General features: G+C 40.3%; 2 protein-coding genes across 3 annotated transcripts in view; both read right to left on the reverse strand.

The window, feature by feature from the left end:
• The window catches only part of LOC124114039 (agrin-like), a 10928-nt gene extending 576 nt beyond the window's left edge, over window positions 1-10352 (reverse strand). Inside the window, exons 1-7 of one of the 2 annotated variants that reach the window (XM_048396020.1) lie at window positions 10230-10352; window positions 7630-7750; window positions 5907-6128; window positions 3445-3606; window positions 1627-1866; window positions 703-779; window positions 234-672 (exon numbers count right to left, since the gene is read on the reverse strand). In XM_048396020.1, the coding sequence (XP_048251977.1) occupies window positions 234-672; window positions 703-779; window positions 1627-1866; window positions 3445-3606; window positions 5907-6128; window positions 7630-7750; window positions 10230-10266 (1298 nt within the window). In that variant the 5' untranslated portion in view covers window positions 10267-10352. Of the gene's footprint in view, window positions 1-233; window positions 780-1626; window positions 1867-3444; window positions 3607-5906; window positions 6129-7629; window positions 7751-10229 lie in introns of both variants that reach the window. The other variant, XM_046474579.2, reaches the window with a different exon arrangement.
• A 6593-nt stretch (window positions 10353-16945) lies between these two features.
• Window positions 16946-20884, reverse strand: LOC124114040 (serine protease inhibitor dipetalogastin-like). Its single transcript, XM_046474580.1, has 4 exons — window positions 20756-20884; window positions 19227-19368; window positions 18013-18366; window positions 16946-17045 (listed from the first exon to the last, which is right to left on the reverse strand). The coding sequence occupies exons 1-4, from the start codon at window positions 20790-20792 to the stop codon at window positions 16979-16981; spliced, it is 600 nt and encodes a 199-aa protein (XP_046330536.1). The 5' UTR covers window positions 20793-20884; the 3' UTR covers window positions 16946-16978.
• Window positions 20885-21760: the final 876 nt, after the last annotated feature.

The raw sequence follows: 21760 nt of genomic DNA on the forward strand, positions 1-21760 counted from the left end.
AAGTGACATATAGTAGAGGATTCGAGGGAGACAATGCAAAAAGAGCATGATAAATCAGTTTTGTGATGCCCCGCTTCTACCACCAGGCTTAAATCTTTTAATAATGACATCATTGCAGGGGTAATATTTGAAAACATACTTGTAGCAATTGCATATTGATGCCTTTATATTCACTGTCACATTATGCGACTGCATTATATCGGTTATGTAGTTACAGTAGATAAAATTCTTACTCGTTTGGGTATGTCTTGCCGTCACTGCCACATATTGGTTCGGGTGTACTCGGACAGTTAAAATGCATTATAGCTCTACAGATTATATCTAGCGCTGACACAGTAAGCACTGGCCCTGTTGGTCCTTGGGTCGTTGACTCTTGTGGCGTTGGTTGTGACGTCACTGGTAGTTGCGTCGTTGACTCTTGTGTCGTTGGTCGTGACGTCACTGGTAGTGGCGTCGTTGAACCTTGTGTCGTTAGTCGTGACGTCACTGGTAGTGGCGTTGTTGACACGTGTGCCGTTGGTTGTGACGTCACTGGTATTGGCGTCGTTGACCCTTGTTCCGTTGGTCCTGACGTCATTGGTAGTGACGTCGTTGACTCTTGTGCCGTTGGTACAGGCGTAGTTGACGGCAAAGGCATGGTAGTCGTTAAAGGATTGACGGTCGTCGTTGACGGAATGACGGTCGTCGTTGACGTCGTTGACGTCGTTGACGTCGAGCAGTGGCCGACATACGCTAAAGTGATAGATGGGTCAAGGCACTCGTGTTTCTTCAACTGGCACCTTAAACGATAATAAGAATCAGATTTTACGTCACTGCCATCATCCTCGATTAATCGAGGATAGCTGTCCTACCACTGGTACTTGGAGTGATTGAGTGAAGCAAAAGCTCACGATACATTAGCCCTTACTTCTACGGACTAAGAAATAGATTTCTCTCAAGCACAGTCAACCACCGTTGTGTCGAAGTTGAAGGGGCCTAGGTATATACTTCGACTTATCGGAGGTTCGACACAACCTAAAATGGTGAATTATAATAGGAATACGCAGGGACCAAGCTTTTAGGTCGAGACAACCATGAAATCAACACATCAAAATTCGACACAACGGTGTTTGACTGTACCAGGGTGGTGATGACATGCACAGTTAAAATGACAGGTCAATTTCATTAAACACAGTAACCATACTATACCTCATTGTGTGAAGATCAGGTGAAAAATCCATAGAAGGTCATTTCAGGTTAATCCTGACCTTTGATCGCCAATTCTATACCCCCAATCCGATATCGGTCTCAATTCCTTAATACCTCTTTTCGAAAATGTTGATATTAACAAGCGGAAAACTCACACAGAACACAAATATTCCTTCGATAGAAGACGCGGCGCTCAGTTATAACAGGGTGAATTATCCACAACTCAATATTGGTGCGGCAGTTTGCGTTACATTCGGAATAACTCGATTGATTAAGCTTTCGAAATAGGATATACTGGTTTAAATGCTTCCTTCAACGTACCCACAATTTAGACGTCTCGGTGCCGTCTCGAAATTCACCTTACGCGTTCTTCGTTTGACGTGTCAGATATCATATTAATGAGACCTTGGGTAGATCTACGCACTACGTTGCACTCACGGGTTTGGATAGGTATTGCCATTACTTCCACACATTGCTTCAACATGACTTCCACACACTGCAAGCAGCAAGGCCTGGCAAACTGGGGAGAGAGTTGGTCCCTGCCGGACTGTAGTTGTGGGCGTTGTTGTTTTGGGCGGGGGCGTAATGGCAGGGTCTGTTGCATGGACGCCATTGCAGGAGCCCTCGTGGAGCACGGAGAGCGAGGGGTTGAGACACAATGCTTTTTGAAAGTAGCATCTGAAGCGAAATGAATTGTATCTCTTTAGTGTAATCTTCCGGCAAATAATGTCACTAAAATATGACTGAATCGTGTCTATTTAGTGTATTCTTCCGGTAAATAATGTCACTAAAACATGAATGAATTGTATCTATATTGTGTATTCTTCCGGTAAATAATGTCACCAAGACATGACTTGAATCGTGTCTATTTAGTGTATTATTCCGGTAAATAATGTCACTAAAACATGACTGAATTTTATCTATTAAGTGTTTTATTTCGGTAAATAATGTTAGTAAAACATGAATGATTTGTTTCTTTTTATTGTATTACTCCGTCCGGTAAATAATTAGTGTTCACAACAGTTGTTCATGAAAAAAGGTAGGCATGTTCTCCTCTACGAGCAGTACAAATTCCAGTGCACATTTCAGAATACCATTCCATATTGAAAAGAGAGGGGATGACCGGCTGTAGTTCAACGTCCTTTATGGCTTGAACTTCAACATAACACTGACTGACTGTCGTGTCAAACATCCTAGCAATTAACCATAACCATGACAACCCATACACATAATCCCAATCATTTTTTTTCAAATCAAACTATCAAAAGGCACAGTTCGCCACTAGTCCAATCTATGTGGCAAGTTTGATGAAGAAATATTTACGGTTTTCAAGATCTACTCCGGAAACAAGCACAATCGTCATTTCCAGCCGAAGTCAAAGTTGTTGCAATGGGAAATTCCCACACTATCAAAAGGTACCACTTCATCCCTAGACCTATCTATGTGCCAAGTTAAGACTTTTTGAACGGTTTTCATAATCTGCTCCGGAAATGAGCACCATTTCCAGCCTAAGTCAAAGTTGTTGCCATGGAAACTCAAAATATATTTTTCTAAAAACTAAAACTATCACAAGGCACCCGTTCATTACAAGACCGATCTATGTGCCAAGTTTGTTGAAGACATATTGTACGGTTTTAAAGATCTGCTCTGGACACCAGCACTACCCCCATTTCCTGTCTAAGTCAAAGTTGTTGCCATGGAAACTCAAAAAATATATTTTTCTAAAAACCCAAATTATCAAAACGTGCCAGTTCAATACGACACCTATCTATGTACCAAGTGTGGTGAAGAAATACTGGACGGTTATCAACATCTTGCACGGACACAGACAGGTTTCCATTTGAATCCCCGCATAACGGGTTGGGGGGAATAATGAGAAAGCTGTGGTTTTCGGCATGAATAACGTAATACTTCAATAGGAATAGGAATAGGAATTTATTCTTTAATAAATAAAATGATTAACCAAGCGGTTCGGTTGCCATGGAAGCATTCACTGCGTATCTAAACATACGCGTTTTCTTTCCATAGCTGAATGAATGTTCTTCCGTAAAATATTAACATCAGATACCGAATATTGAATATGTGATGCGCCGGTCACAAATATATAAAGCAAATATATAATTGTATTATTCTTATCTTCTAGATATCTCACTAATCCGCACTGCAACAATGTAAGAGCTATTTGTAAGGGCAATTATATATATAATGTATATAGAATAGTAAAAAAACGGTTTTTTAACCAATATAAATACTCACAGATTATAATATGTGATTTTGTCAGATCCACACATTTCCCTTCTGGTATTCTCACAAATGGCAATGGAGAATGCCTCACACAGTGGGCTAGGTGTGACGCACACTCCCACGTGGTCAATTTCTAACCTTGGGGACGAACATTTGGCTTGTTGAAATTTGCACCTGGAAAGAGAGTCACCCATATGTAAAACGACAGTTTCGTGAGGATGAGTGTACAGTGTGAGCAACGTACATTTCAGCGTGGTTTTACGTCACGCTTTGCAATATTGCTGGGGCTTCATAGCGGGGATGACAGCAACGCATCCCATTGGAAGAATCTACCCTGTATGTATGCCTGACGAGCAAAGACTTTAACTATTACGGGCTACCGCACCGGTTCCATGGAACGAGGCATATACCCTTTTCGGTATGTATGTGTATTGTAAGAGAAGAGCAAATATTTTAGAAAATAATATTTAAGCAACAATTTGTGTTCATGAGAATGAGAACTGTTCATGTTTTGGACTTTTAACAACACTTAATGTATAAATGTGGCTACAATACATCGAAAAGGCCTGTGTTGGACGTTTTTTTTTATGTGCAGAACAAAAGTACCAAATTGGTTTCAGAACAGAAACAGAAACAGTGCTTCATTGCTTGTTGCCCATAGACAGTGTAGTTTTAGACAGTGCCATTAGTTCGTAGCTTGAGTGAAACATTAACAAATAATCATTTCTAATTTGCCCAAGCAGGTCCCACTTTAAGGAGGAGTGAGTGAGTGTGGTTTTATGCCGCTTTTATCACTATTCCAGAAATGGGCTTCACGAATTGCACTCGTGTGGGGAATCGAACCCGGTCATTCGGCTTGACGAGCGAACACTGTAAACACAAGGTTATCCCACACGCCCTTTAAGGATTAACTGAAGCCACAACACGCTTATGACGGATATAACTTATATCTGGTCCCGGGCTTTTGCTGTATATAGAGATTCTCACCGGAGTGACTGTTGATATCAAATATATCAACTCGTGTGTGGGACACGAGGGTGAGATTTTATTTATTATCCAACATCATTCTTCTATTTTTTTCAGTTTGTAGAAAAAGGAGTTATAGTAGAATAAGCTGTGTCTTAAGTGTAAAGGCACTGCTAACATCTTCAGTAGCAGAGCCATTGGTGATGTCATGGTAACCAATGATGGCATAATGGTCTGCAAAGCATTGTGATGCAATTTCATTACAGCAATATCTACAATCTAGATATCGCTTGTTCTCAGGCAAGAGATATCTTCTGTGGGAGCCAGTTTTGGATGATAAATGCTTATAACGACCTACGATTATAACGAACTAATATTTGTGGTCCTTTTTAATTCGTTATAACCGTAGTTTACTGTATTTGAAGATGGGCACTTTTATAATCAAGTCAGGTAGATAAATACATAAACAAACATATCACACAAGAGTCTTCTCGGGTCAAGGACTTGCTGCTTCGTTGATTGTTGTGTGGCTTTTTCGCTCATTTTAGCCATACTTTAGTTATTTTAGCCATACTTGCGTACAGTACCATCCCACATGACTATACGTTTTAAAAAGAAATAAGCTAGATGTCAACCTTATTCTATCAATTCGTTTTATAACGACTACATCTCCCCTGCAAAAATTGAATAGGCGATTTACATTGCGAATAGAAAAGTAATGAAAGATGTATGTATTAGGACTTTCAGATATAACGAACTAATTACTCAAGGAGTTCGATACATCCGAAGTTGAATGTGCAGCTATAACCATTTTCTTGGACGGTCGAATGACTGAATAACGTCACAATTAGCAACATTCCGAGTATATATACTAGTACTACCTGTAATATTACGAAAGCTATTTGTCATGTCACATGAAAGAATCGGGTATTCTTTAACTTATTTTAGGTAGTAAATATCTGTCGTCGCTAAATAATCGAGTTTGGGGAAAGCAAAGCATTTATACACAACCAGACAAAAAGGGAAAACTACGGAAGCGTAGTAGGACTACGGTGAAATTATTTTTGTCTAAGTATCTCCTACGTAGGACTTAGTATCTCCTACGTAGGACTTATTATCTCCTACGTAGGACTTAGTATCTCCTACGTAGGACTTACTATCTCTTACAGAGGACTTAGTATGGCCTAGAATCACTATCTCCTACGTACGACTTAGAATCTCCTACGTAGGACTTAATATCGCCTACGTAGGAGATAGTGATTCTAGGCCATACTAAGTCCTACGTAGGAGATAGTAAGTCCTACGTAGGAGATACTAAGTCCTACGTAGGAGATAGTAAGTCATACTTAGGACATTGTAAGTCCTACGTAGGAGATAGTAAGTCCTACGTAGGAGATACTAAGTCCTACGTAGAAGATAATATGTCTTACGTAGGAGATACTTAGACAAAAAACATTTCACCGTGGCCCTACTACGCTTCCGTAGAAAACATCAATAATAAAAATTACAAATTGGGATAAGTATTCCGATCCGTCCCGCATAATTCCTCGGAGTCATCAGGACACTGGGCTGCTTGGAGAGCTTTGCACAACAGATTGGCGTTAGCCGGATGCGTAGTTGGAGATGTGGTTGTGGCCGTCGTTGTCCTGGCTAACGTTGTCGTGGGACATTCTCCTACATATCCCACGTGCAGTGAAGGGTCATGACAATGAGCCTTGGCAAAATCACAACTGAAAGAGAGAAGAATATCTATTCGGAACCAGTTTGAAACACTGACACTATGTCAATCATAGATACAGTGAGTGAGTGAGTGAGTGATTTTACGCCGTTTTTAACAATATTCCAGTTATATCACGGCGTGTCAGCTTAATGTGGGAGGAAAGCCCGAAGTGATGCAGATCCTAGACGTTTACCACTTCGGTGAAACCCACGAGCACGGGTATGGTGCTGACAAACCTAGAAACATAATCGGGGTGAACCGGGATTCGAACCCACAATCATAGGTTTCTGGCGTGTCCAAGGGACGCAACTCTGCACAGCAAATCGCGGCGCCTTAGACGACTGGGCCACCCGTGCCCCCCATAGATACAGGAACAGGCTGTATGACAAAAGGGCTCATTTCAACTTTCCTAAAATCAACTTTCCCTTAATATCGAGCAATATTCCAGCCGCTCCAGTCTTTGGGTATGCCATGATTTGAAAGAGTGTCATGCGACTCTTGTACAAAAGTTGTTTGATCAGGTATATAACATTCAAGGCCAAAGTAAAGTAAAACATATTGAGGATATTTCCAAATTTGACGTATCAGTGACGTAATATTGTCCGATACTCAATTTTAACTTCTACCCAATGTTCCCGTGGTTTTTTTCAGATGCATGTGTTTGTGACAGGTGCAACCGGTCAGTGGGGCAGGATACACTCACCTTTCCGCGAACACCTGTTTTCATCACTACTTCACAGCTTTAAACTATATATCGCGATTCCGATAAAAGAAAATAATGTTGTCGTAGTATTGGTCAAGAACCAGTTAACTACTATGCCCGGAGTTCACGTGCAAGACTCCATTGCTGTAAAACATGCTCAACATAAACAGCCATCGACCTTTAAACAGTCGTCGATTATCATTGTGAGGAACCCCGGTATTGAACAGGTATCATAACAAATGTCGATGCTGTTTATATTTTCCTGTCAACAATGAAGTATAATTGTCTTTAAATTGTTTGTGCACCGCCATTTGTATACTGCTTATTGCTTGCTTATTGTATTGCTTAACGTATGTACAATTTTCTCTTAATCATTCCGTTTAAATAGACAAGATATTCAACAGATATATAAAGTTGTTTGGGGCATTTTCCCTGTCAAATTAGCATTATCATTTAAACTTATTCTATCATAATTTATTGTGGCACATACAATGTAATTGAAAAAAGCTATTTTGCTAATCTGATGCATTATCGTCAATTTATGCCGTTCATACATCAAATATATGATATTCAATTTTCCTTGTCGGTCATCTTGAAATAAGCCAATATCTTGAAAAAAGATTCCCGGCTTTCATAAATCTATTTAAGTGTGGCAAATTTGTTTTGGAGTTGTAATGCTCGGGGTTAGGTCACATTGATGACACAGAACAACATTCTTTCCAATATTCTGCAATGTGATTTTCTTCAGGTGTATATGTATGTGGCGGAATACTGATGTTGGGCATAAGAAATAATGCACTTTACTTACTCATTAAAATAGTCTCTCCCGTCCGATCCACACACCCTCCTTTCCTCAAAGTCATCACATGCCAGCTGATCCACGATTCCACACCCAGCAATACCAACGGTTTCTGCGTATTCACCTATACCTAGAAAGTGAGACAAATATGTGATCTCAAAACTACATAACGACAATGGACGACAATGCTAGATCTACCTCACATATCTCGGGCAGTTTTGGCTTATTTGCGTCAAGAAGCTATTGCCACTCTTCCTTGGTCGGCCTGTAGTCCGGATCTTAATCCGACTGATCATCTCTGGGACATTCTTGGCCGGAACATCAGACATCGTGATCCCCCAGTTCAAAATCTCGCTTGACTTGAAGCTGCACTTCATGAAGAATGGATCCGTTTTCCTCAGAGAAGCATTCAACGACTTGTAATGAGTATGAGGCGTAGGGTTGAAGCTGTGGTCAATGTCCGTGGATCATACACACGTTACTGACGTTTCTGTCTTGCAATAGACTCTGCACTCCCTAGTATATATAGATATCATGACAGTTACATGACAAAAAAGTTTTTCAATGTTTTCTAATGCTTCAATTTCTGGTCTTTGGTAAAATTCCTTTCTGCTCATATTCTTTTGGAACACAAGATAAACTTGCTTTGGGACAACTTTTGCATCTCATGAGGTTTACATATACAGCTTATAACAATCGTGCATCTCGTTATAATAGTCATCATTAAGTGCCAACAGTAACAGCTCACAAATATGGTTGGTGGCACTTAACTTTTGTGCATGTGTATATATGGATGAACAACTTCTTTATTACAATTAGGAGCGACGTTTTGGTGCAGGTTTTAACACCGCTATCAAGCAAGAACCTACACCGAAACGTCGTTACTAATTCCAATAAAAAAGTTGTTCACCCATATATCTTTTCCTTACTTAGTACTACAATTTCTAAATGCCTCTCAAAGAAGTCACAAAACAGCAATTAAATGTTCAACAGCCGGACACCAAGCTTGGATGGCTTTTACATCAGACTTGGCACGTAAAAATACTATACAAATATGATGAGAAATATCTCGTATTCATAAGAGGGTACAGGTTACCCAGTCGTTGTCACACGTGGCAGTACAGAGTTGCGTTCCTTAGGCGTACCAGAATCCTATGATCATGGGTTCGGCTGGCAGCTTCGATTAGGGTTTGTCTGTCAGCATCACACCCGTTGTGGTGGGTTTTACCAAAGTGGTAGATGTCCAACATTGAGCTGACAAGCCAAGACATACTAGTTACTGAAATATTGTTAAATGCGACGTTAAACCCAGCTCACTCACTCTCTCAGTCACTGACGACAAAGTGCGTAGTGCGTATGTACGTCTTAGGTGACGTATAAATGTGACAAAAACCAGGTGCCCAGTGGTTAAAGTGTTCCGTCGCCACACCCAATTCCTGGGTTTGATTAACATGTGGGTACAATGTATGAAACACTTTACTGTGGCCCCCCTGGAATACCTCTGAGTGAGTCAGTTAGTATGGTTTTAGCAATATTCCAGCAATATCACGGTGGTGGACACCAGAAATGGGCTTCACACATTGGACCCATGTTGGGAATCGACCCCGGGTCTTCGGCGTGACGAGCGAACGCTTTCACCACTAGGCCTCCCGACCCCCCTGGAATACTTCTGGAATAACCGCCTAAATGACACTATGGTATATGATTAACAGAATATTTATCCTTTCTTGTCATATGTTTTTTCTCATCGATATCTTCTGACATGCCAGTATAGCCATGTTCACTCATTAGGTCATTAGGTCAGATAAACATGTTATTTTGGGGAAATCCCAATCTAGGTCTCCCAATGAGAAAAACGTATTATTGCAAGTTGAACCACCTCACGTCCTTATCGCCTAAAATTAAGGATCGTCTCCGTGCCCGGAGAGTAGAAGGTCGGGGGTTCGATCCCCGGCTGCCTCAAACCAAACTAAGTTAAAAGATGGCACTCCTTATTACCCTGCACGATGCCATTATGGAGATGGTCCCGTGAAGATCCGGAGTAGAATAGGTCTTCAATAACCCATGCTTGCTGTAAAAGGCGACTATGCTTGTCGTAAGAGACGACTAACGGGATCGGGTGGTCAGGCTCGCTGACTTGGTTGATGCATGTCATCGATTCCAATTGCGTGGATCGATGCTCATGATATCAATCACTGATTGTCTGGTCCAAACACGATTATTTACAGACCGCCGTCACATATATTGCTGAGTGCGGCGTTAAACAACAAACCAACCAACTTCATGGAGATGAAACAAGTCCTGGTCTGCTCGGAGTCAGTATAATGTGTCTGAGTGGGATTCATGTTAACCTACGGTGTAGTATCTCAATGGGCTAGCGTTATAAAATCGGACTAGCACAAGCAACCATACACGTGCATACACATCGCTGTATAAGAACAATAAGATTGAACGTCACGTGGCGTTAACCACATCCCATCTCCCCTCACACCCATATTAAACTGGCACGTCGGAATATATCGATAGAACTGCGATACTGTTCAAAACGGCCTTTAACCCAACTCACATGCAACTTGCCTAGTGATGTCAAAATGAAGGTTGATACTTACATACAAGAAGGAGTACTTCCAGTAATATGAAATGCATGGCTGTCTCGCGTACGTGACAACTTGAATATCATAAGGCACGAGTGAAAGGCCAAGAGACCATGGGAATAGCCATACGTCCCACATATATATAGTGATACCGCCTGTTGTCTATCAGATAGGGATTCGAATTGGAAAAATATGCGTTTTTCAAACCAGTTTGCAGTTTTGGAAGGTTTAATAAGGTCAGTCAAAAACCTTGTATTATCTTCTTCATTCTGTCAATAGTTGACTACCCCAATTAATGTCTCTATTTCACAGGCACTATTTACATATTCCGAAACGGACTATATGTTGTGGCTTCAGTTAATCCTTAAAAGGTGTGTGGGGCAGCCTAGGTTAAAGGGTTCGATTCCCCACAGGAGTGCAATTTGTTAAGCCCATTTCTGGTGTGCCCCGCCGTGGTACTGCTGGAATAGTGATAAAAGCGGCGGAAAACCACACTCAATCACTCTCACTAACTATCTCCTTAATATGGGACCTGCTTTGGCAAATAGGCAGACACAGCACTTTTCATTCATGTCGTTCAAACCCCACTGTGTTTGTCTGCTATTTCAAATTTTATTGCGAAAATTCAATATACCAGTTAATGATTATACTTATTTGACAGATGCAGTGTTTAAGTTTCACACAAGGTACGAACTAATGGCACTTTCTAAAACTACCCCAAAACGGGCAAAGCCTTGAATCGCTTGCTGTTTCTGTTTGCTGTAAACTACGTTTATGACGAACTCGCAAGGACCACTAATTTTAATTCGTTGTAACCGTAGTTTGTTATAAGCATATATACAACATATATACAGCAAATGAACGGGACCAAAAAGCTAGCTCGTTATATCCACCAGATCGTTATTAGCGTGTTCTTCATTAACGTTGTTCTGTAGTCAATTCAGGTAAGGTGTGAATATTTGCATGTCACAATGTTAATGATTTACTGATCATACATTCATCAATATGGTTGTAGCGATATTAAATTTAAACCCTTTTCTTAACCATAAGAAATATCTGCTAAACTCAGAGTCAGTTGCATGATTAAACATATGTTTATGAATCGCTACTGTTACATGTTGATTTCCAAATTGTTAACACAGAAATCGGTACGTATAGAATATAATCGTGAAACCACACAAAGTCAATGAACAATTGAAAAAGATATATGAAAATACAGAGGATGTGGTCTACAATAAGGAAAGGCAACACGATGGGACAACACATGAGGCAGCAGCAATGAGTACTAGGCTCTATTACATAAGTCAGTGCACTCATCAATTCCAGTTGAATGTCTTGATTGATGCACGTGCTCCGTTCTTGAATCCAGGAATTAGTTGGTTGGTTGGTTTGTTGTTTAACGCCGCATTCAGCAATATTCCAGCTATATGACGGCGGTCTGTAAATAATCGAGTCTGGACCAGACATTCCAGTGATTAATTTCATGAGCATCGATCCACGCAATTGGGATCGGTGACATGCATCAACCAAGTCAGCGAGCCTGACCACCCGATCCAAACAACAATCAAAACAGTGGAAGCAGAATCCAAACAACAATCATAACAGTGGAAGACGAATCCAAACAACAATCAAAACAGTGGACGCAGAATCCAAACAACAATCATAACATAGGAAGCAGAATCCAAACAACAATCAAAACAGTGGAAGCATTATCCACACAACAATCAAAACAGTGGAAGCAGAATCCAAACAACAATCATAACAGTAGAAGACGAATCCAAACAACAATCAAAACAGTGGACGCAGAATCCAAACAACAATCATAACATAGGAAGCAGAATCCAAACAACAATCAAAACAGTGGAAGCATTATCCAAACAACAATCAAAACAGTGGAAGCAGAATCCAAACAACAATCATAACAGTGGAAGACGAATCCAAACAACAATCAAAACAGTGGACGCAGAATCCAAACAACAATCAAAACAGTGGAAGCAGAATCCAAACAACAATCATAACAGTGGAAGACGAATCCAAACAACAATCAAAACAGTGGAAGCATTATCCAAACAACAATCAAAACAGTGGAAGCAGAATCCAAACAACAATCATAACAGTGGAAGTTAATCCAAACAACAATCAAAACAGTGGACGCAGAATCCAAACAACAATCATAACATAGGAAGCAGAATCCAAACAACAATCAAAACAGTGGAAGCATTATCCAAACAACAATCAAAACAGTGGAAGCAGAATCCAAACAACAATCATAACAGTGCAAGTTAATCCAAACAACAATCAAAACAGTGGAAGACGAATCCAAACAACAATCAAAACAGTGGAAGCAGAATCCAAACAACAATCATAACAGTGGAAGACGAATCCAAACAACAATCAAAACAGTGGAAGCATTATCCAAACAACAATCAAAACAGTGGAAGCAGAATCCAAACAACAATCATAACAGTGGAAGACGAATCCAAACAACAATCAAAACAGTTGACGCAGAATCCAAACAACAATCATAACATAGGAAGCAGAATCCAAACAACAATCAAAACAGTGGAAGCATTATCCACACAACAATCAAAACAGTGGAAGCAGAATCCAAACAACAATCATAACAGTGGAAGACGAATCCAAACAACAATCAAAACAGTGGACGCAGAATCCAAACAACAATCATAACATAGGAAGCAGAATCCAAACAGCAATCAAAACAGTGGAAGCAGAATCCAACCAACAATCAAAACAGTGGACGCAGAATCCAAACAACAATCAAAACAGTGGAAGCAGTATCCAAACAACAATCAAAACAGTGGAAGTAGAATCCAAACAACAATCATAACAGTGGAAGACGAATCCAAACAACAATCAAAACAGTGGAAGCAGAATCCAAACAACAATCAAAACAGTGGAAGTAGAATCCAAACAACAATCAAAACAGTGGAAGCATTATCCAAACAACAATCAAAACAGTGGAAGCAGAATCCAAACAACAATCAAAACAGTGGACGTAGAATCCAAACAACAATCAAAACAGTGGAAGCATTATCCAAACAACAATCAAAACAGTGGAAGCAGAATCCAAACAACAATCATAACAGTGGAAGACGAATCCAAACAACAATCAAAACAGTGGACGCAGAATCCAAACAACAATCAAAACAGTGGAAGCAGAATCCAAACAACAATCATAACAGTGGAAGACGAATCCAAACAACAATCAAAACAGTGGAAGCATTATCCAAACAACAATCAAAACAGTGGAAGCAGAATCCAAACAACAATCATAACAGTGGAAGTTAATCCAAACAACAATCAAAACAGTGGACGCAGAATCCAAACAACAATCATAACATAGGAAGCAGAATCCAAACAACAATCAAAACAGTGGCAGCCATCCCTCTAGAAACTGTAACACTAACGCCTTGACCAATGTCAAGCTTATCACAGCATAGCTCTCTGTTCCGGCAGGTAACGGAGGTGTCAAGACTTGGACTGTAAACACTAATGCCCCCATTTCACTACGACCACGAATATCCCGAATCACCCCGTATAAAGAAATGTTTCATGTTCGTAGATAAATCTCAATCATTTCTTGAAGTTCTTAAATAAATCTTATTTGATACCCAAATATTCGTACAGTTCGCGGGAGTTTGTCGAATCGCCGAGAAAGTTTTTGTTTGTCAAAAACTTTCGTAGAAGGGTCCCCGAATTACAATTTCTTGGCTGTATCGTAATCCATTCGTAATTATGATCCGTAACAGCTTCGTAATCGATTCTAGCGATTCGTGGCTCCCAAAATTTCTTGTCCTCAACCCGAAAACATCCCGAAACAGCCACGAATGTCCCGAGTCAACTACGAATCATGTGAGACTTAAGCAAGAACAACATTCGGCACATTCGTAACTTAGTCGAAGGGGATTTTACAATTCGTGCATGATCCGTACATGAATCTTGTAATTCGTACATGTTTCTTAACCCATTCCTGGCATTCTTCACATTTTTCAACCCGATTAGCCACGATAGTTTGCATTACTGGCCGAATCATCACGAATATCGAAAGTTTCCGATTCTGGTGAGTCGGGATATTCGTGGTCGTAGTGAAAGGGGGGCATAAGGGAGCTCATCCTATTTTGCGAGTTGATGTGGGAGTATGTGAATGGGGATATTAGGCACAACGGGGGTGGATGTTATGTAGATTGGGATATCCTGCAGAGCGGGGATGGAGGTCATGCGTTTAAGGCTTGTTTATTTGTTAGTGTGTTGTTTAACGCCACACACTATTCCAGCTATATGATGGCGGTCTGTAAATATCCCAGTTAGACCAGACAGGCCAGTGATTGATATCATGAGCATCGATCCACGCAATTGAGACACGATGACATGTGCATCAACCAAGTGAGCGAGTCTGACCACCATCTGACCACGATCTATTCTAGCCCGGATCTTCCCGGGTTCATGCGGTAAGGAAAAAGGGGAACAGCGGGGTGGGGTCATAATGATATGTATATTAGGCACAGCAGGAACAGGGATCATGTGGATAGGGACATTTGATACAGCAGAGAATGGGTCATGTGGTTAAGGATATTGGGTACAGCCTCGGTGAAGGTCATATGGATACTTGGCACAGCAGGGATGGGGATCATGTGGATAAGGACATTTGATACAGCGGAGAATGGATCATGTGGTTAAGGATATTGGGTACAGCCTCGGTGAAGGACATATGGATACTTGGCACAGCAGGGATGGGGATCATGTGGATAGGGACATTGGATACAACGAGGAATGGATCATGTGGTTAAGGATATTGGGTACAGCCTCGGTGAAGGTCATATTGATACTTGGCACAGCAGGGATTTGGGTCATGTGGATAGGGACATTGGATACAACGAGGAATTGGTCATGTGGTTAAGGATGCGGGACACAGCGGTTTGGGGGCATGCCGGATTTGGATATTTGGCACAGCAGGGATGGGATGTCATGTGGATAGGGATAGTGGGCATATTATTTTGAATTTCTTATTTATAATAATACTGAAGGATTTTTTTGACGTTGTATTTTATATATTATTCCTGTTGTAGTGTGAATGTCAAGGTGTGTATCTTTGCTGTTGCCGCATCTATACAGAATATCCTGTCTCCTGTAGCCAAGTAGTTTAATGGGCAGCAAGTCCCGACCAGACATCGTGAGCAATCAGCCTCGCCAGTATCCGCTAATCGTTGGTTTCGATTCCCAGATTGTGATCTGATTGTGATCACTGATAGGCACGGGTCATGCCGATGGTCGTGGGATCCACTAACGAGTAACTGACGGGGTCACGGGTGTGTCAGCACCATAACCGTGCACGTGGGTGTCACGTCTGAGACCTGCATCACTCCGGGCTTTCTTCCAACATTAAACCGTCCTGTCGTAATAATATATAAGTAAAATACAGTTCAAAGCTGTGGTAAACCTACTCACTCACACACTCCTGGTTCTGGCTCCTGATTAGATTGCCATGACAACAAGCACTCTGTTTTCACTCGGTCCCATACGGCTCTTTCTCTACCTGGGGCAGCAATGGTGTAGTGTAAACCGTTTAGATCCCACGGTAGTTCTTATAACACGACGGCCGTTTTAGGTAATGAATAAATCCTTCAAACTGTTGATTCCGTGAGTAACAGGTTCGAGTGATATCGACTTAAACCATAATATCCTGGATACCGTATTCGACATAAAAAGCGCTCTCAAAATTAGAATTAGGGGGCTCTTATAGGAATATTATTTTGGTGAAAAACAACAGAGTTGAAAGATCGTAAATTTCGTGGTTTATGCTGACAGCCTGAAATGTTTATATACGACAGATATATTTTTCCAGAATTTTATTTCCCATAATTAAGGATGCATATAACACACGTATTATATACGAATAAATAAATCTTGTACATTGATCAATCGGAAGGGGTGCTAATTGGGACTGTTTACTAGCCAATATATTACTAAATATCGCCGTGGGTGCTTATTACGTCGAATACGGTATATAACGTCTCTTTAATTTTGCATAAGGACTTATAGTTGTGTCAGTTGTACTTGTCAAAATGCATATTTCAGATTGACCAATGAATTCCTGGCCCAGAATCGACTGAATCAACAGTAACAATAGGCCTTATGTAAAGTACTTATACACTTTTATTTGGGGACAAATGCAACCGAAAAAAATGAACAGTAATATAAGATTGATGACTGTCCACAGTCTGTGTGGTTTCATGTGCTAGTGTGATGGCAACTAGTTTCAATCTGGAGTCCTGACATTGCTTGTCGAGATCCTATTGGATTTATGGGCTCGATTTTTTTTAAATATTCACCAGAATTATAAACTCTTTATTGTAACCCCTTTATATTTGTTTGGGAGGCATCTAGGGTGCCTCCATTCTCTGTGCTGAGTTGCGTCCCCTTGGCGTGCCAGACACCCATGAAGCCAAAATCGCCCTGATCACGATTAGAAGCAACCATTGCTCAACAAAGACCGAAAATCAAGTCGTTTCATTTTTGTCTTCATTGAGTTTGCAGTTTGCAGTTTTTATATATAAACACTTTTATATATAACACTCTCTCTATATCTTTCTCTCACTCTCTATCTTCTCCCACTCTCTATCTTTCTCTCTTTCTAGCACACACACACACACAGACACACACACACACTCACACACACATAGGCGTGGGCGTATTCAATAACACCAATAACGTCATGGTCCAAGCTTTACTTCAAAATCTGACATTCAGCAATATCCACTGTGTTCCATCTTGAGCTGTCTGTGCATGCATCTTGCTTTTTGGAACTCACAACTGAAAATACAAACATCCAGTATTAATTTAGGATCCTGTACTCGAAACCGTCAATGTGTGATTTTGCATCAAAATGTGAATATGAAATGTAGATTATGTAATGAATTTAATGAGTCTGTCCAACACATTGTGAGTGGATGCCCAGCTTTGGCACAGACATAGTATCTTAAGCGACATGATGGGGTGCCTTGATTATTTTATTCTCGTCTTCGCCATGCTTGTGGTTTTGACACAGAGGTACATTCATGGTACGACCAGGAATATGTAGAGGGCGTCATGGAAAATGATAAATACAAAATCCTTTGGAATAGGCCCGTATACAGCCTCAGACATATCCAGGCCAACAAACCTGATCTTGTCCTTTTTGATAAATCCAATGAAATCATTTATATCATTGAATTTTCTGTCCCTTTTGACAGTAATGTGATTGACAAGATCACATGGCAAATATGCAGACCTCGCTTTCGAAATGTCACGCATCCCAAATACCAAGTTGTCCGACTACCCATTGTTCTCAGTGCCTTAGGTTTGGTACCTCCCAATCTGTTGACTGACATCGGGAGAGTACCTGGGTTTGCTACCAGGAATACAGCCCTTCTGACAATCTGGGTAATGCAGGAGGTTGCAGTGTTGGGGAGTCTTCACCTTATCCGAATAGTTTGACTAGCTATAGGCAGCGCTTCCTGGGAGAAATCCCATTCGCTGTCTGGGCTGCGTGTAGAGGGGGCAAAGGCCCTGAGCTGATGATGAGCCTCACCAGCCTGACTGTGCCAGGATCACCCGAAACCTCTTTGCTGCATTTTTAATTTTAATCTGTAATTATTATTATTATTGTTGTTATTGTTGTTGTTGTTGTTCACGCCTTTGACGTGAAACCAGTATTGGCATTGTCACCTTTGTTACCATCACATATGAATAACATACAAATGTCGTATACACGTGCATTGTTATCAACAAATAAACTTACTAATTGCGGTAGGTAAACCCATCGGATCCACAGACTTCGCTCAATTCGGGCACACAGTCCTCGCGAGACAGCTCGATGCATAAGAAATCCAGAACATTTTCTGCTGATGCTCCACTCGTTGAGGTCACGGGCAGCACAGTGGAGGTCACGGCCTGCTTCGTTGTGGTCTTAAACATCACAGTGGAGGTCATGGGCTCTTTGGACTGAGGCATTGATGTAGAGGCCGAAGGCTCGGGTGAGGTGACGTGCGCGCTTTGTTGATTGTGTGTAGTGTGACTGTTGTGGCAAGCACGAAGCCCTGCCACATGTATCTGATTGTGCTTGGAAGCACATTTGACCTTCATGAAAGCGCAACTGAAACAACCAACGTTTGTATGAAATAATATTTCCGTAGCTGTGCTTTTGTTCATATTCTGAAAAGATCAGTGAGTGAGTGAGTTTGTTTTACGCGGCTTTTAGCTTCACTCCAGCAATATCACGGCGGGGGACACCAGAAATTGGCTTCACACATTGTACCCATGTCGGGTGTGGAACGAGCGAGCGCTTTAAACACAAGGCTACCCGACCGCCCCTCTACAACGATGAGGTGATATGAAGTCATTGCAGATATATAACGACGTGCTTGTGCCTGTGTGGCTGCTTGTTCTAGTCCTGTCTTTTGTCGGTTTTTATCGTCGTTTAACATGGAAACCCAAGTCAGGACACAAAAGAGCAAAATGTGTCAAAACGATTCTTGGAGTTTATTGCTTGAATAATGTTAAACGGGGTTAAAACCATCTCACTCATTTTCTGATATATGATATATTTTTGTTTAATGGGGGCACGGGTGTCAATAGTTGAAGGGGCCATAATTCGCCACGCAGAGTTTGCCAGAAAAAGCAAACTACTGCTATGAGTTCGAATCCCGGTTCGCCCCGATTATGTTTCTAGTTTTGTCAGCACCATACCCATGCTCGTGGGCTTCACAAACGTGGTAAACGTCTAACACCTGCCTTACTTCGGGCTTTCCTCCAAACATGAAGCTGACAGGCCGTGATATAACTGGAATACTGTTCAAAGGGGAGTTAAACCTAACTCACACACTCACACATTAATTTAACATACATTCGTGATTGTGATGGCCAAGTTAAAAACATTGTTTCTTCTATGGTGTCAGTTGACATTCTGACTATCCAAAGACATATCTTTTACGCGCAGAAGCTGATGAGACTTACTAGTCTTTATATGTGACCCCGTCTGAGCCGCAGATCTCAGTTATATGGGTGTAAAACGGGCAGCTATCATGATGCGCGTCATGGTCGTGGTGATCACAGTTACTTATATCACCAAAGCCATCCAAGATAAAACCGGTTGCCCCTAAAACAAAGTTGTAAATACATATCAATATATCTAAATTGTATAATATAAATTGATTGATTGATCGACAGAGTGAGTGAACACCTGCTATCATCACCATTTGATTGTGATTTATAAACACATTCTTATGATAGTGCAAGGCTCTGCTTTTAGTCGCGATTTGTTATGATTATGGAAATGCTTTCTTTTCCTCTTTTGTTTTATGAGTGGTGATTCATGAGAAACCAAGACAAATAATTTCTTGCTACACAATATACCACTGAAGGATAGTTAGGACATTATTGGTTTTATCTTTTCCCTACAATGAATTATTTTAAAATCTATATTGTTTCGTGAAAAGGATGCTTTTAGTTTTATATAAGAAAATAAGTTCAGTCAATTCTACTGTGTTGTCCCACTAATGGGTAAGTGAGTGAGTTGGGTTTAACGATGCTTTGAAGAATATTCCAGTTATATCACGGCGTGTCAGCTTAATGTGGGAAGAAAGCCCGAAGTGATGCAAACCCCAGACGTTTGCTACTTTGGTGAAACGCACGAGCACGGGTTAGAAACATAGAACCGGCATGATAGGGTTTCTGGATAGGGACGCAACTCGGCAGCCTTTGCCCTTGTCCCACAAGTACAAATAGCAGACAGGTAAAATAGAAACAAGTAAAATATAACAGGTTTAAACAAGCACACATTGTTTAGTACAAATGTTTACAGAGAATTTTGCCCTCAGGAAATAGCAAAAGTGTATAATCTATTAATGATCACGTCATTTTATTTAAGTATTTATTGACGTATTTAAGTTCTGTTTCATTCACCACGTGACTTCAAACCAAATTTCTACAATTTTGTTTTATGACCAATGCAAATGATTGCATGTTTCCGATAAAACACGAAAATAGTGGGAGCTTTTATGAAAGAAATAGGCGATTTTGAATTGCCTGCCCAGATATGTGTGACGACACAATTCATTCTGAGCATGTCAACTAACGATGAGTGAATGTGTTCTACGCTGTTTTTAGCAATATATCAGCAGTATGATGTCAGGGGACACTAAAAGCAGAGTCGATTGTACGTTTCCGAGTATATCATGAGCATGTGTTTATGAATCACAATAACATAGTTATGACACCAGGTGTTCGCGATAAGGTGAGCGTATCCTGCTCCACCGGTGGCAAACGTCGAAACCACATGCAAAGGCAAGTCAATTGTTCATCTGAAAACAAACCACTGAAACATATTGTACAAGTCAAAACGGTACCACCATCTTCGTCACTGGCTGACTGATTGTGTCATGTCTACATTGAATAACGAACATTTCTGGAACTTAACTTGAACGTTTGTGACATTAATATTTCATTTAAATACGAGGACAATAATTAATCAGCCTGGCACTTACATGACACTGCACAGAAGAAGATGACCACGCGAACCATTTTGGACTAGCTGATTCAAGGTTGAGTTCCTGACTGTCCTATGTTGGCCAACCCGGATCCTTTATCTAAACTGAGATCAGGGTGCGTTATCGTTGACACAAATATCTGCATATGCAAAGTATGTTAAACACTCCTTGCCTTTAGCCTCGATGTTGTAGTTTTTAAAAGTAAATATCTATATCTTGATTCATGTTATAAAGCGGTAAACAAAGACATGATTCCATGGAAAATGTTCAACGAGACACACATCGTATTTGTCCGGCATTTTGAGTTTCAAAATGAGAAACAAAATTGAATTTGAAACTTCGCTATGTAGGCCTAAGTACAGAAAAGAATATTCTATAGTTTACGATATAGTAACGTTGTCAAGAAGGTTATCAAAAGAGTTGAAAGCGATAATGAAATGTAAAATTCGGAAAAGAATCAAAATCTTTGTGAAAACAAGACGACAACCTACCTGGTGCACCTTGCGAAAGACAACGATAAAATCAAAACCACGAAAGGTAGTAACAACGAAAGCCTAATGGTACCACTTTCGTATATTTTCGTAATTTCGATTATTTTGTCGTTATTACAATTTTAGTTTCGTCTCGTTGCTCCGATTATTTTTTCGTTATTTCAGTATTATGCTCGAAATGACGAGCTTTTGAAATAACGAAAAACTAACCGAAGTAACCAGAAAAAAAAATCGTAATTTCGATATTTTTAAATAAAGGTGAAGTAACAAAAAAATAATCGAAATTAATAGATAAGAATCAAAGTAACGACAAAAAACTCGAAATTTTCTCAAAAATAAACAAATGATTGAAATAACGAGAAATATCGATTTTAAAATAATAAATAATAATAGATTTATACTACCAAAGTGACACTGTAGGCTTTCGTATATGAGTTTGCAAAACCAAAGCTATAAATAATAACTTGAATGCTTCTCAAATTGATTTTTTATACAGTGACAGTATTTGGAA

This window comes from Haliotis rufescens, unplaced genomic scaffold (genome assembly GCF_023055435.1).
Source record: "Haliotis rufescens isolate VD_foot unplaced genomic scaffold, xgHalRufe1.0.p SCAF_15, whole genome shotgun sequence".
NCBI lineage: Eukaryota > Metazoa > Mollusca > Gastropoda > Lepetellida > Haliotidae > Haliotis > Haliotis rufescens.

What these genes read in the sequence shown, in the direction of transcription:
- LOC124114040 (XM_046474580.1), bottom strand. Translation starts at nt 20,792, where the DNA reads ATGGTTCGCGTGGTCATCTTCTTCTGTGCAGTGTCAT. An exon ending in CTTCTTCTGTGCAGTGTCAT is followed by an intron (nt 19,369 to 20,755) that starts GTAAGTGCCAGG and finishes ACTTTGTTTTAG; the next exon opens with GGGCAACCGGTTTTATCTTG. An exon ending in GGGTTTACCTACCGCAATTA is followed by an intron (nt 17,046 to 18,012) that starts GTAAGTTTATTT and finishes TTGTATTTTCAG; the next exon opens with TTGTGAGTTCCAAAAAGCAA.